The 14,315-nt window shown below is 49.9% G+C and overlaps 1 protein-coding gene across 1 annotated transcript in view; it reads right to left on the bottom strand.

Moving 5' to 3' along the window:
* The window catches only part of CCDC22 (CCC complex scaffolding subunit CCDC22), a 59,980-nt gene that overhangs the window by 16,821 nt on the left and 28,844 nt on the right, over positions 1 to 14,315 (bottom strand). The window contains exons 10-14 of the mRNA XM_078664520.1: positions 4,480 to 4,599; positions 3,821 to 3,940; positions 2,218 to 2,334; positions 665 to 766; positions 64 to 171 (exon numbers count right to left, since the gene is read on the bottom strand). Of these exons, the coding sequence (XP_078520646.1) occupies positions 64 to 171; positions 665 to 766; positions 2,218 to 2,334; positions 3,821 to 3,940; positions 4,480 to 4,599 (567 nt within the window). The remainder of the gene's footprint in view (positions 1 to 63; positions 172 to 664; positions 767 to 2,217; positions 2,335 to 3,820; positions 3,941 to 4,479; positions 4,600 to 14,315) is intronic.

Here is a 14,315-nt window from a genome sequence, read left to right on the forward strand (position 1 = left end):
CCTCACACCGCTTTTCATACAGCTCCCAGTCCGCTTCCTCGCAGCATCAAGTAGGACACACACCTTTGTGATTTCCTCTTTCTGCTTCTTGATGTTGCCCACGATCTCCAGGATGCGTTGGGTGTACGCTGCTCTCGACACGTCCTTCGGGAGGCTCTCGTACTCCGCGATCTGCAGGACAGAGATTAAAGAGGAGAATAAAGATCCCTGGCAGACACGGCAGGGCCACACAGCTCCTTCACACACAGGACAGCTGTGAGGACACAGAAATGCACACCAAGCCCCACAGCACTCACCAGCTGTGAGGACACAGACATGCGCACCAAGCCCCACAGCACTCACCAGCTGTGAGGACACAGACATGCGCACAGAGCCCCAGAGCACTCACCAGCTGTGAGGACACAGACATGCGCACAGAGCCCCAGAGCACTCACCAGCTGTGAGGACACAGACATGCGCACCAAGCCCCACAGCACTCACCAGCTGTGAGGACACAGACATGCGCACCAAGCCCCACAGCACTCACCAGCTGTGAGGACACAGACATGCGCACAGAGCCCCAGAGCACTCACCAGCTGTGAGGACACAGACATGCGCACAGAGCCCCAGAGCACTCACCAGCTGTGAGGACACAGACATGCGCACAGAGCCCCACAGCACTCACCAGCTGTCGGTGCAGCTCCTCTTTACGCTTCGCCTCGTCAGCACCAGCCCGGATCCGATCGTGAAGCTCTTTAATGTCTGTAAACCTGCGAGAAGATTCCAGCTGCAAACAAGGAAGAAAAATGGGTCTTAGGCCACATGGAGACTCAGCTACACAGACTACAATATTGTTGGCAGCAAGGGGGCGAAGTCTGCTGCTTGGACAGGTCCTGATACCAGGACAGGGCTTCCCCCACACATCAGATGTTTTATGAATCAAAGGATGTGGACTAATGGCTAGGGTGGTCGATCTCGAAGCTGGAGAACCGGGGTTGAGTCTCGGCAACAACGCCCAACATCCTGTGATTCTGGGCACATCACTTAATCTCCCCGGAGCTACCAGAAAAATGAATGTGTCCTCATGTAACGTAACTGCTGCACATGTAAACCGCTCTGATACCTTTGGGTTGAGATCGCGCTATATAAACGCCCCCTTCAAAAAAGAATATATATATATATATTATGTCGCCGTCCAGGAGGAGTATTTCAATTCTGCCTCACAGACCAGAATCATAGTTATATATTCTGCCTTTGACAAGGTGTTTTGATCAAACAGTACGCCCCAGTACCTGCTTTCCTCTCCGACATACAGTCCCGCGTCCTAGGTAGCGTTAAGAATGAATATAGAAACATAGAAGGAAGGATATAGTTTCTTACCAGATATGAACAGGCCACTCAGCAGTACAATACACATGCTTTTCTCCGTTGTGAGTGTACAAGAGAAGCTGTAGAAACAGAGCTCTGAGCTCAGGAGCAGCAAACGCCTCATAAAGTGCATTAAAAAGACATATGGCCAGGAAGCACACTCTCCGCTTCCCAAATCTCTGGTTCTACTTTACTCCCCCTGGAGAGACAGTCATTAGTGCACACGCACCGCAATGATACTCATAATCCACATTTTGTAAAGCGCGAACCATCCCCCGTAAGGGTCTCTAGGCGCTGGGGGCCGTCGGGAAGATTAAGCAAGCTATTGCCCACAGTCACATGGTGCTGGGCTGACCTGCCGCCGGTGCCGGGAATCGAACCGTGATCCCCAGATTCCGGAGTCAGTCGCCCTGGCCGCGACGCCACACCTCTACTTATGTACTCAAACCTGTCTCCTACCAGGCGTGCATCGCTGTAGAACACATTTTCAACACATCACATGCATGAGGTGCTTTGCACAGAGCAGGAGACTGGACGACAACACAAAGACCTTCAAGTTTGAAAGGGACACATCTTTGGCAGGAATGAAGGATTGTAGGGCTGTGCTGCGGGTGGGTGGTTGTGTCAGGCCCTGGGCTTTGCAGATCTCTCTCCAAGCTTATGGAAACCCACAGCTTCCAGATTTGGGGAACCCTTGTGGAGTAGCCATCATAACACACACCCCTCTCCGAGAAGGACGGTCATCTACTTGCCTATGTTGTTCGTACAGTCAGATGGCAACTGACCAGTCCCTCTGTAATAGCCATCGCCACTCGGAGACGGTCATCGTGACAGAGGAGACCCCCCCCACACACTGCCGGCAGGACTCACCTCTCTGTGGTCGTGAAGCTTCTTGAGCTGCCGATGCTGCTCAATCAGAGGCACCCGGTGCTTCTCCCACTGGCTGGCGAGATGAACAATCCTTTGAGCGCTGCTCTCCACCACCACCTGGAAGGGAAGCAAGGTGCTGTGAGAAGAGTTCACCAACCACAAGACAACCGTAACCCTTTATCACTCTCACACGACTGCTCTCCACCACCACCTGGAAGGGAAGCAAGGTGCTGTGAGAAGAGTTCACCAACCACAAGACAACCTCAACTGCTTAACCACTATCAGAAGACTCCAGCACCATCTGAAAGGGAAGCCAGGCTGCGACAAGGACAGAGTCCACCAGCAACAAAACAACCTCGGATACTTCACCCCTCTCAAGACCAGAGTCCACCAACCACAAGACACTGACACCTCAACTCTTCCATCACTCTCTCAAGACCGTCATCCCCCACCATCTCAAGTGGAAACTACGCTGCTAAGAGGTCTCCACCACACAAGAGAACGTGCGTTCACCACTCTCTCAACACAGCTCTGCAACATTCTCAAGGAAGAGGAGCTAAAATGAGAAGCCCCTCCAGGCACTATATACCAGTATCTAAGAACAGCACGAGACAGACAGAATAAAGGGGCCAATCACAATCAAAGGTCCAACTCTGGCATCTCTCCAGGATATGTGACCCTCCTGGGGACACAAACCTGTAGAGTGACCAGCAGCAGATACAGAGGACCCCTAAAGGAGAACCCAGCCCATGAATCTCTCCGGGCCTGTAACCCTGTGTACTGGCATGTGAGGAGAGAAGGAAGCAGCAGACAGCAAGGTTACCCTCCACATCACAGGCTCAGGTCTGCCTAACTGGGACTAATACCACTGCTGTCTAAAAGCATCAGAGAGAGGAGCCGTGAAGAGACGGATTACCCTCCCCATCACACGCTCTCTCCTCTAGATCATCTAGTACAGATTCACACTGCAAAAGCCAATGATCTAGGAATTCCTGCACCCACCCCAGGCCTCTTGTTCCTTCACCTCTCTCAGACTGGTATCTCTGGTCCCCTTAGTACACACATGAAGTCTTAATTCCACCAGAGCTCTTTCTTGATTGGACGTGGGAAATTATGAAACCCTGTGATGAAGATTGAGAGGCTGACCGAACCTTTCATTCATAAGAAGAGGTTTCCTTAGACAGTAGTTATGAATTGGGTCATCTGCTGCCCTTCGGCAGGTCATGTGGATGCATAACAGACACAAGTGAGGTAAATTCCAATCACTGTGCAATCAGGGTTCAGAGTTGTAAAAACAGGGGGTAAATGCTGCACAGGGTAATCAATGAACCGGCACAATTTCTCCTCAGACACATTTCACCTGGGGGAAAAACTGGTGAAAATGGAAAAAATGAGAAACCTGGGACAAACATTTCCTGAATATTATGCCTCATTCTGACCCACAGAACCAGTTACACCAATTACTGTTAGATGCATTCTTCTTCTTTTGTATAGTTCAACACAATTTAATCTAAATTTAGGGGTCGTTTTTAAGTTGATACCTGAAACTGGGGCCTATTCCACATAAGTTGTAAACGCTGCTAAAGGTTGTGTCGATACATACTTGCAATTTTGCGAGGTTGTTTTCTGCATCCGGCAGCAAGTCCAGAGCTTGCTTCTTAATCTTCAGCACACTTTCATTCTCCTCCGAGCCCAGCTGTGTTTGTTTCATCTCATCATCCACCTTCAAGGAAGGAAAATATGAAGACCGTGAAAGTGGTGGCGTGTCACTTCCAAACAAGTACAGACAACATGCTTGAACATACACGCTACCCACAGAAAGCCTACCTACCTCCAACCCCTAAACTGTACCCATGTTGTCATTATTTACTTGATGCGCCCCTCCAACCACCCCTTCCACCTCCTCTCAGAGATCATGGGTGTCATTCCTCCCTCAATAACTCCTCTGACCTTCCTCCCCTCTGGCACGGTGTGCCTCTTTCATTGCAGTTCAGACAGTGGGAAGCTTTTTGTCACTCCCAGAATCACCACATACATCCCCTTATACTCACTTGCCTCGTATCTTCTCTTAGAGCGGGCCTATGCTTCTCATTCCACACTCACTGTTCATCATCCCTCAGATCCCCTTAACTCCCCGGCCTCTCACTGGTGGTATAAAGAGGACACTCCCTGCTGCTTGCTGTTCATCTTTGGATTCACACTGCCTCTAGTCCGTGCACGCCATTTGGTCAGTCACCAGTCCGGACTCTCTGCTTCGCTCACCTGTGCCATGCTGAGGTTTAGTTTCCGTATGTCTGAACCCACTTCCTCGACCTTCGCTGTCAGCCCATCCAGCTGCTGCTGTAGAGTCTCCACCTCTTGCTGCTGCTCGGCCAGGATGTCCTGAACACGCCAAAGAGGGAGCAGAGAAACAGAACGATCAATGGGTCTCCTCCAGGAGCACGCAGAGTTCCCAGACTCAACCCTCCAGGCTTCCAGATGCATATTGTAGGAGGCTGGCTCTGTATATACTATACCAAAGTAAGGTAAAGTGTGCACAGTCCAGGGAGTCCCCAGAGGTATAGCAGAGGCTAAATTAGACAAGTACTAACAGCTCTCTTTTTGGAAGTGTGGGCGACCAGTTAGGCCTATCAGAAGGGTGTGTTAAGCATTTATTGTATTCACTCAATCAAGGCTTATGGCACACACTCAGAGACAAAATCTAGACCAATTTGGTAAATATAAAAAGGTTTACTTTGGTTTTATTTTGTAGAACCAAGCATAACTTGGTACAGGCAAGTAAGAAATACACAACATTGCCCGGTCAGCCTACAACATACTGAATTTCAAGAACAAGCAGACAGGGAAGTGAAATACATAGGGAAATATGCCACGGGTAGAAGATACGGGGAACGGCCGTGCACGCCTACTCGAGTTCCGTTCTTCCGATGGTACTGTAGTATCCAACTTCGAAGACATCCTCACAGAACTCAAGCGATACTATGAACACCTTTATTCTACTCTTTCCTCTTACACCGAGGCTGAAATAGCGGCATTTCTTGCTGAGATAGCCGTTGTGTGGATTACCGATGGTCAACTCAATTTCTTTTGCCGCATCTATTACTTGCGAAGAGATCGTACAAGCCATCCAAGCTATGGATGGCACCAAGGCCCTCGGCTCAGATGGCATCACCGGAGCTTTTTATAAAACCTACAACCATCTACTTGCCTCTCAGTTACTCGCTCTATACACGGAGGCACTGAGTACCGTCTCTCCCCCACCAAACTTCGCGATGCGTTCCTTACATCAATTTTGAAACCTGGTAAGGAACCCCCTCCTTTGAGCCTCATACAGACCACTTTCTCTCCTAAATTTAGATAACATAATCTCTGCTAAAATCTTGGCCATGTGCCTCTCCCTATTTATGGACTTACAGCCAGATTCATCAAGGGAAATTGCGCTCGCAAAGGGTCAGATTCATCATCCCAAATGCAAAAAATCGCTAATTGCGAAATCGCATATTTGCGAGGAATTGCATTTAAGGAATCTCTATTTGAGATTCCTTAAATGCAATTCATGAAACTTTTAAAATTTGCGAATTCGCTATTTCCGGCCGCTATTTACCGCGAAGTCTGACTTCGTGGTAAATAGCGAAAACTTAGAAAAATGCACTTTAGTGCATTTTTCTAAGTGGTATGTTGTCCTTTGGACATGTGTGTGTGCAACATCAGTCTACATTTCCATTTCAGGGGTGCTACAGGGTGTCCTTTGGACGCCCCTGGCACCCTTGAAATCGCATAATTATTTGCGAGTAGCAAATTGCTAATCGCAAATAAGGAATAACTCCCCATTCATTCCTAAGGCAATATTCAACACGGTAGTTCTCCCTCGTTTTTTGCATCTTTTCTTAAGCATCCCTATCCCGCTTATACAACATTTGTTCAAAACTTTGAGCAGTCATCTCTTGCGGCTTGTATGGGCAGGGCGTGGGCCACGTGTTAAGTGGGACATCGTGACCCTTCCCTACGAGCGTGGCAGGTTTGGAGTCCGAGACCTCTTTCTTTATTATCTTGCTGCAGAGTGCCAATACGCCTACCGCCGGTATCACCCCGACGCCCGCATCCCATACCTCAGACCTGAGAGAGACCAGGCTGGGCATATACCGCTCGTCAACATTTCTACCGCTGTTGTTTCCCATCTGAACAACTCATGCAGCACGTGGAGCTTGAGGCATTTCGACATATTCCACTAGCACTAGATAATCCTCCACCTGTGGGCAATTTTTCAGTTATATTATAAGTAATTGTATGCAACATTATTCCAGGATTATACAAAAGGTGCTAAAGATTAGGCATCTCCTGCTCACACCGTGTGATCCCTTTTCTTTGAATAGTGCAATAAATAAGGCAGTGTCGGTGGCTATCGCGCCAGGCCGTACTACCTTCGCCTACTTTCCTCTGAAGCCCCTTGCAAACAGACGGGTAACTTGATCCATCCTACACTTGCTTAAGTTGCAAACATCACTGTTTCTATTGCTTTTTGCATATAGGGTTTTGCGAGCCTTGGCTTCTACCCGTCGGTGCTTCTTTAAGGATCATCGTATAGATCGAGGCCCCCTATTCCAGTGGTCCTTTTATCTCCATCATAGCCCGAAGGCATTATTCTTGAAGGTTTGGGTAATTGCAGCTCTTTGATGCATGAAATTTATTCAAAGACCTTAAGATCTACAACTCGATCTGGCATCTATAGGTCACCACTATCACTGAGATGGAGTAGCTTCTGTCCTGTAACTCCAGTTCTGTAGTAGGGGTATCTCTGTTATAGTCATAATCTAGTGAATAGTCCCGCCCATGTGCGCGGACCCCGAGGCAATCAAAAATAATCTCTTAAGTTGTCAAAACATGCAGAACTGCAAAGACACTTAAGAGAGAATTTAAAGTCAGATAATGCAGCCTATATCCACAGGCTACACTGTCCAGTACTTCAACTAGAAATTCCAGCAAAAATCCACAAACAGCACAGCCTGTCCAGGTTTCTTCACATAGAAACACTTGCTTTTTACAGCAAAACCCTCTGGAATGATAGAGAGGAAGGAGTGGACAGACAAGCCCCATAGGCTGCCATTATGTGGCTCAGAACAGGATACTGTGCCTTTAAGAGAACTTTCCAGAAGCCTCACAGTATCCCAGTATACACTGCAGGTCCCTTTTACTTTCAGTTCTTTTTGAAGGCGTAAAACGCCAGACCTGTAGCATTTCTACATGAATATATCTCCACCGGGGAGGAGGGCGGGCGCTTATGTCTATAACAGAGATACCCCTACTACAGAACTGGAGTTACAGGACAGAAACTACTCCTTCTGTAGTAGGGGATCTCTGTGTATAGTCATAATCTAGTGAATAGAATGGCAAGCCCATCCCCACACCAAAGCGGCGGTGGAGAAAAGAGAAACAACACCACTACTGTGCGAACAGATTTCGCAGTGAAGCCTGCCCAACCTGAGCATCTGCCCTGGCATCAGTGTCCAGACAGTAATGCTTAGCAAAGGTATGGACCGACTTCCAAGTGGCCGCCTTGCAGATTTCTGCAATTGGAACATTACGGAGCAAAGCAGTCGTGGCAGCTTTGCCCCTGGTGGAATGAGCCTTAGGTTTGCCCCCCTAAGGTCTTATTAGCCTTTTAGTAACACAATTGTATACAGGACACAATCCACCTCGAGATGGACTGTTTGGTAGCAAGACCCGTCCTGACTGATCCATAATTGATAAACAATTGGTCTGACCTACGGATATCTTTGGTTTTATCCAGATTAAATTTCAACACCCTCCTAACATCCAGGGAATGTAATGACCTTTCCGCTGGAGATGAAGGATTCTGAAAAAACGTAGGCAAAGTTATGGTCTGGATAACATGGAAATCAGAAATAACCTTTGGAAGAAATTTAGGGTGAGTACGCATAACAACCTTAGCAGCATGAAATACAGTATAAGGTTCTTGGCAACACAACGCCTGAATTTCACTCACCCTGCGGGCCGATGTAATGGGCACGCGGAACGCCGCCTTCCAGGACAGGTGCTGCAACGAAGCCTTATGAATAGGTTCAAAAGGCTCCTTCATCAACCTGGACAGCACTACATTCAATTCCCACGAAGGCAAAGGAAGCCTAACAGGAGGGAACACCTTCTTCCAGCCTTCCAAAAAATCTCTGATCACAGGGATCTGGAAGAAGGAAGTCTGTGAAGGGCACTTCCTGTAGGCAGTCAATGCAGCCAGATGAACCTTAATGGAATGGACATTAAGGCCAGACTGCGCCAGATGTAGAAGATATGGAAGGATGACATCTTCCTTACATGTCGGTGGGTCAAAGTTCTAGGATTTGCACCAGATGCAAAACCTCTTCCACTTGGAAGCATAAGAAGTCCTAGTGGAAGGGCGCTTAGATTCCTTCAGTATGTCCATGCAATCTTCAGGTAGATTCAAATGGCCATATTGCACTATCTCAGGAGCCCTGCCGCCAAACTCAAAGACGAGAGGTTGGGGTGCAACATCTGCCCCCCGAACTTCGTGAGAAGGTCCGGCCTGCACGGCAGCCGCATGTGAGGAAGGAGAGACCGGTGAAGCAGGTCCGTGAACCACCACTGCCTGGGCCATTCCGGGGCAATCGGGATCATCCGCGCCCTGGACCGGGCCAGCTTGATGAGTACTGCCGGAATCAGGGGAATGGGTGGAAAAGCGTACAGAAAGCTGTTCGCCCAGTTGATCCATAACGCATTCCCCAGCATCCCTTGCTGGTAGTACCTGGAGGCGAAGTCTCGGCCTTTGCTGTTTTCGGCGCTGGCGAACAGATCTACGTCTGGAGTCCCCCACCTTGCAAAGACTTCCCCTAGTACTTTGTCGTTTATGACCCATTCGTGGTTTTCCTGAATCAGTCTGCTCAGTGAGTCTGCCTGAACATTCTGCACACCTGGTAGATGGGTAGCCATTATCGTCAGTCCTCTGGCTAGAAGCCAGTGCCAGATCGCCTGCGCCTCCTGCGACAGGGTGCGCGATCTCGAGCCCCCCTGCTTGTTGAGGTAATACATCGTGGTTGTATTGTCCGTCTGTACAAGCAGAGAGTTGGTCTGGAAGGACGGATGAAAGGCCTTCAGTGCCAAGTAAACAGCTCTGAGTTCCAGGAAATTGATGTGATACGTGGACTCCGTCGGAGACCACGTTCCTTGTATCTGTAAGTCTCCGGAGTGCGCCCCCCATCCGTTACGATCGTCTGTGTGGGAATGTCCTTATGGAAGGGGACCCCTCTGAGGAGGTTCTCCGCTGAACACCACCACTTCAGAGACTGAAGAGCATGCAGAGACAGTTGTATCTTGTCGTCCCAAGATCCTTTCCTCTGATCCCACTGATCCTGCAAGCACGCCTGCAATGGTCTCATGTGCAGCCGTGCGTGTGGCGTGAGGAAGATACAAGAGGGCATTAACCGCAGTAGAGAAGACACCGTCCTCACTGTTGTAGATGGAGCGGTCATAAGAGCCTGAGCCTTCCGAAGGAGTGATAATCGTCTCTCCTCCGAAGGAGACACGCTTGCTGACAGCGTATTGACGGAGGCTCCCAAGTACTGTATGCACTGGACCGGAGTTGGGACAGACTTGGACATGTTGATGTGCAACCCCAGCTTGTTCAAGAGAACGCACGTCTTCTGGAAGTGCGCTTGAGCTTCCGAGAAGGAGGAGGCCTTGATCAACCAATCGTCCAGGTACGGGTAGACAAACACCTTGTTCTTCCTTAGGTGTGCAGCTACCACTGCCATGCACTTCGAGAACGTACTGGGCGCAGACTTCAGCCCGAATGGCAGTACTGTGTACTGATAATGATTGGCGCCGACTTGGAATCACAGGAACTTCCTGTGTTTGTGTGCAATGGGCACATGGAAGTACGCATCCTGTAGGTCTATTGCACATAGCCAGTCTCCCTGTTGAAGCGGAGGATAAATCTAATGCAACGACAGCATGCGAAATTTCTCTCTGCGAATCCACTTGTTTGCTTGTCGCAAATCCAGAATGGGCCTGAACTCGTTCTTGACATCTTGCGAACCAGAAAGAATCGGGAGTACAGACCTCTTCCTCTTTGAGACAAAGGTACGTCTTCTATCGCCCTTTTCCTTAACAGGATATCGGCCTCCGCCTGGAGCTCGCGCAGCTGAAACTGCGAGCTGACCGGCGGGATTGATGGAGGCGGGCTGGTGAACTGAAGACTGTATCCATTGCAAACAATATTCAGCACCCACTTGTCCTGAGTAATTTTTCTCCACTCTGCCAGAAAAAATTGAACGCTTCCCCCCCACCGGAGCGGGTAACGGATGAAGGGGAAGTAACCGCTACGGGTCGAGACCCAGCCGGGCCTTTGTTCGCTGCTGCGGACTGCTGGCCGCCTCTACCCCTCTGGCGCTTCTGGCAGGGCTTCCAGAACTGCTGCTGCTGTTGTTGCTGCTGTCCCGAAGTCTGTCCACGCCCTCTGCCCTGCGCCCCAAACCGTCTCTGGAATGGGCGGTAGGTCTTTTTCTCCTTGGGCTTCTCCAACCCGACCGCCGTTAGGGTCTCGGCCTCCGCCTTCATGCGGGCCATTTCGTCATCCGCATGCCTGCCAAACAGGGTTTCCCCCGAGAAAGGCAGATTGGCCACCCGCTGCTGAGCTTCCGGCTTGAGTGACGTAATCCGAAGCCAAGCGTGGCGTCGCTGGTTGATACCATGACAGTACCCATGTGCCGCCAGAAAAGACGTATCCGCAGCCGCGCTGATGAGCTGGTTCGACACCAGCATCCCCTCCTTCGGGATCTCTTGGAAGTCCTCCTTCTCCCGGGGAAGGAACTCAGCGAATTGTTGGAGGGACTCCCATAGGGCACGATCATATCGCCCTAGCAAAGCCGCAGCGCTGGCCGCCTTCATAGCAGTAGAGGCCGTCCCACAGACCTTTCTGCCTGCCGAGTCGATCTATCGGCTCTCCTTATCAGGAGGCACAGTAGAAGACGGGGAGGTGGCATGTTGCTTCCTAGCCGCCGTCACTATGACAGAGTCCGGAGTCGGGTCCATCCTAAGGAAGGCCGGGTCAGAATCCGGGGCCCTGTACTTCTTCAGGAGCCGGGAGGGAGCGGACTTTGTCACCGCAGGGGTGAGAAACAACTCCTTTGCGGGCTCCACCAGTCCTGGCACTAGAGGCAGTAAAGGTCGAGACAGGTGTTTTTTATGCCGTGTCTCGAAAATCACGGATGTCGTGGGTGTAGGCACCATCACCGTGATACCCAACTTGGCTGCACCCCTCAGGAGAACATCCTGGAATGTACTCTCGTCCCCGGGGATTCCGACAAAGTCGGTGAGTAGGTTCTGGTCCCGGAAGAATCCATGCGGGACCGTGATCTTCGCCTCCTGTGGCCCCGTCTTGATCTCGTTGAGGATCTGTGACGACTACGCGATCTCCCCCTCCGACCGGAGCGAGATCGCGACCTCCTTGGCTTCGGGCGCTCCGCCGGTCTCACAGGAGCGGGCGACTTCGGCCCGGCAGGGGCCCTCGGCCGAGGGGTCCCCTTAGGGGGCGTTGGATATCGAGGCAACGAAGCCGTCCTCGGAGGAACCGGAGGAGGCCTGTCCGCCGGAAGCTGAGGTTGCAGTTAAGGTTGAGGTTGAGGATGGGGCGGAAGTGGAGGCAGGGTGGGAGCCAGCGGAGGCGGTCCCCTGGGTAATGGAGGAGGGGGCGTAACCGACTTCGGCCTAGAAGGCGTATACACTTCAGAGTACACCGAGCCCGGTGAACTGCCTTCTTTCCTAGGCTGGGGCGTTGGAGAATCCCCTGTCGGCACCTGCCGCCTGCTAGGCTGACTCCTTGCGCCAGAACTCCTTCTGCGCCTCTTTGGCGTCTAACAACGTCGACCCAACGGCGAGCGTCGGCCCCTCGACGGCGAGCGTCTCCTCCTCGACGGCGAACGTCTCCTCCTGGACATCGAGCGTCTTCGCCTCGATGGCGATCTTCTTCTCTACGGCGAACGTCTGCGTGACTTTGACGTCTTTCTCGACGTCGAGGATCCCCTCGACGACTCCCTCGACGACGACCTCCTTCTCTTCGCTGACGGCGAACGGCGGTGTTGCCTCGATGGCGAGCGCCTACGCCGGGCCACCTTTCGACGCCGAATACTCGACGCCAACGACGACGAAATCGTCACCGGTGATCTCGACGGCGATCTATTCAGTTGCCTCGACGCCGAGCGTCGACGCCGCTTCGGCCCAGAGCCCTGGGGAGACGGGGAACAGACTGCAGTCATCCCTCTCAACGCCCTAGTCGGTGGGATCGACGCCGACGGAGAAATGGGACGTTTGCTTGTCTTCCTGCCCCTGGGGAGCCCCCCAGAGGCCTCAGCTTGGGCAGAGGAATCCCTTCCAGACCCACCTTGCACCTTCAGTCTTCTGTCTTCCAGGCCTTGGAGCCTAATCTTCATCCTATCCTTCAGGGTTCTGCTAGAGAAGCGCTGGCAGATGTCGCACTCCTCTGGGACATGAGATGAGGGAAGGCAGATGATGCACACCTCGTGTGGGTCCGACTTGGCCTTCTTCCTCGAGCACTCTGGGCATTTGTCAAATAATGCAGGCATATTGACAAATAAAGAATGCACCAAGACTCTGGGTGTCAGAGATATGCATGATATGTGAGTTCACACAATAAAATCTGTTTAAAAAAAAAAAAAAAAGAGTACACCAAGACAAACACCAGGAAGAAACACCAAAGTACTTCAAGAAAAGCACTCAAAAAAGTGAAAAATCACCAATTAAACCCTTGAAAAGGGAGAGCTCAATGCTCCAGTGTCCTGCTTGCAGGAGTTGTAAAAAAGAACTGAAAGTAAAAGGGACCTGCAGTGCATTCTGGGATACTGTGAGGCTTCTGGAAAGTTCTCTTAAAGGCACAGTATCCTGTTCTGAGACACATAATGGCAGCCTATGGGGCTTGTCTGTCCATTCCTTCCTCTCTATCATTCCTGAGGATTTTGCTGTAAAAAGCAAGTGTTTCTGTGTCAAGAAACCTGGACAGGCTGTGCTGTTTGTGGATTTTTGGTGGAATTTCTAGTTGAGGTACTGGACAGTGTAGCATGTGGATATAGCCTGCATTATCTGTCTTTAAATTCTCTCTTAAGTGTTGGTGCAGTTCTGCATGTTTTGACAACTTAAGAGATTATTTTTGATTGCTCCGGGGTCCGCGCACATGGGCGGGACTATTCACTAGATTATGACTATAACAGAGATCCCCTACTACAGAACTTGCTATGCCCGACACTATGGGCGTGGCTTATTCTTTGCTATCTGCATGTACTATGACATTACTGCATCTTTCCTGCTCTCAGTATTTTAAATGTACTTCTCTGCCACTCCAGCCTTGAAATTCCATTTCAAGGACTTTTGTATATAAACTTTTCTTCACTCACAGTACTTGGTGGTGTTTCTCCTTATCTTCTCTTTCATCTGCGGGATTTTCAAGAGATCAGGTTATTTTTCCGCTATCAACAAGGTATCTTTAGAGCACTTTTGGGGGATGCTTTGGTTTCAACTCACCTGCTGATTTTAATGAGCTTGCAATCCTTTGGATTGTCGATAATATATCAGGGCATACATATCATGTAGCTTTTGTTTGTATATGTCATTTCCAGTGAACGATGGGACGGCTTCCCGATGAAGGCATTCCCGCCGAAATACGCGTAGTGTCATTACACCGTCAGTCTCATATCACCAGCGAAACAAAACCGAGGCCATTCACACTATGAGATGAATTGTTAATGAACCCTGTATTAATTAATGAATTAATGTTTTCCGCTCTCAGTCATATGTATCCAAGATACGTAGATTAAACAGGAATCCTTGGACTGCTTGTATATATAAAGAATTGGTCCATCAAATGAATTCATTACTTACTTTATGAATTGATCACTGCCTATGACATTGTTCCTGAAAACAACGTACCATGATGTTTGTTATTCTACATTTGTAAATATTTTATTGAAAAAATTAAAAAATTAAACTATATTTTGTGATACATAAGAAGTCTTCTTATTTATTAGATTAACTGTTGTTACATTGTTGATTACATG

This window comes from Lissotriton helveticus, chromosome 10 (genome assembly GCF_964261635.1).
Source record: "Lissotriton helveticus chromosome 10, aLisHel1.1, whole genome shotgun sequence".
NCBI classification, from domain to species: domain Eukaryota; kingdom Metazoa; phylum Chordata; class Amphibia; order Caudata; family Salamandridae; genus Lissotriton; species Lissotriton helveticus.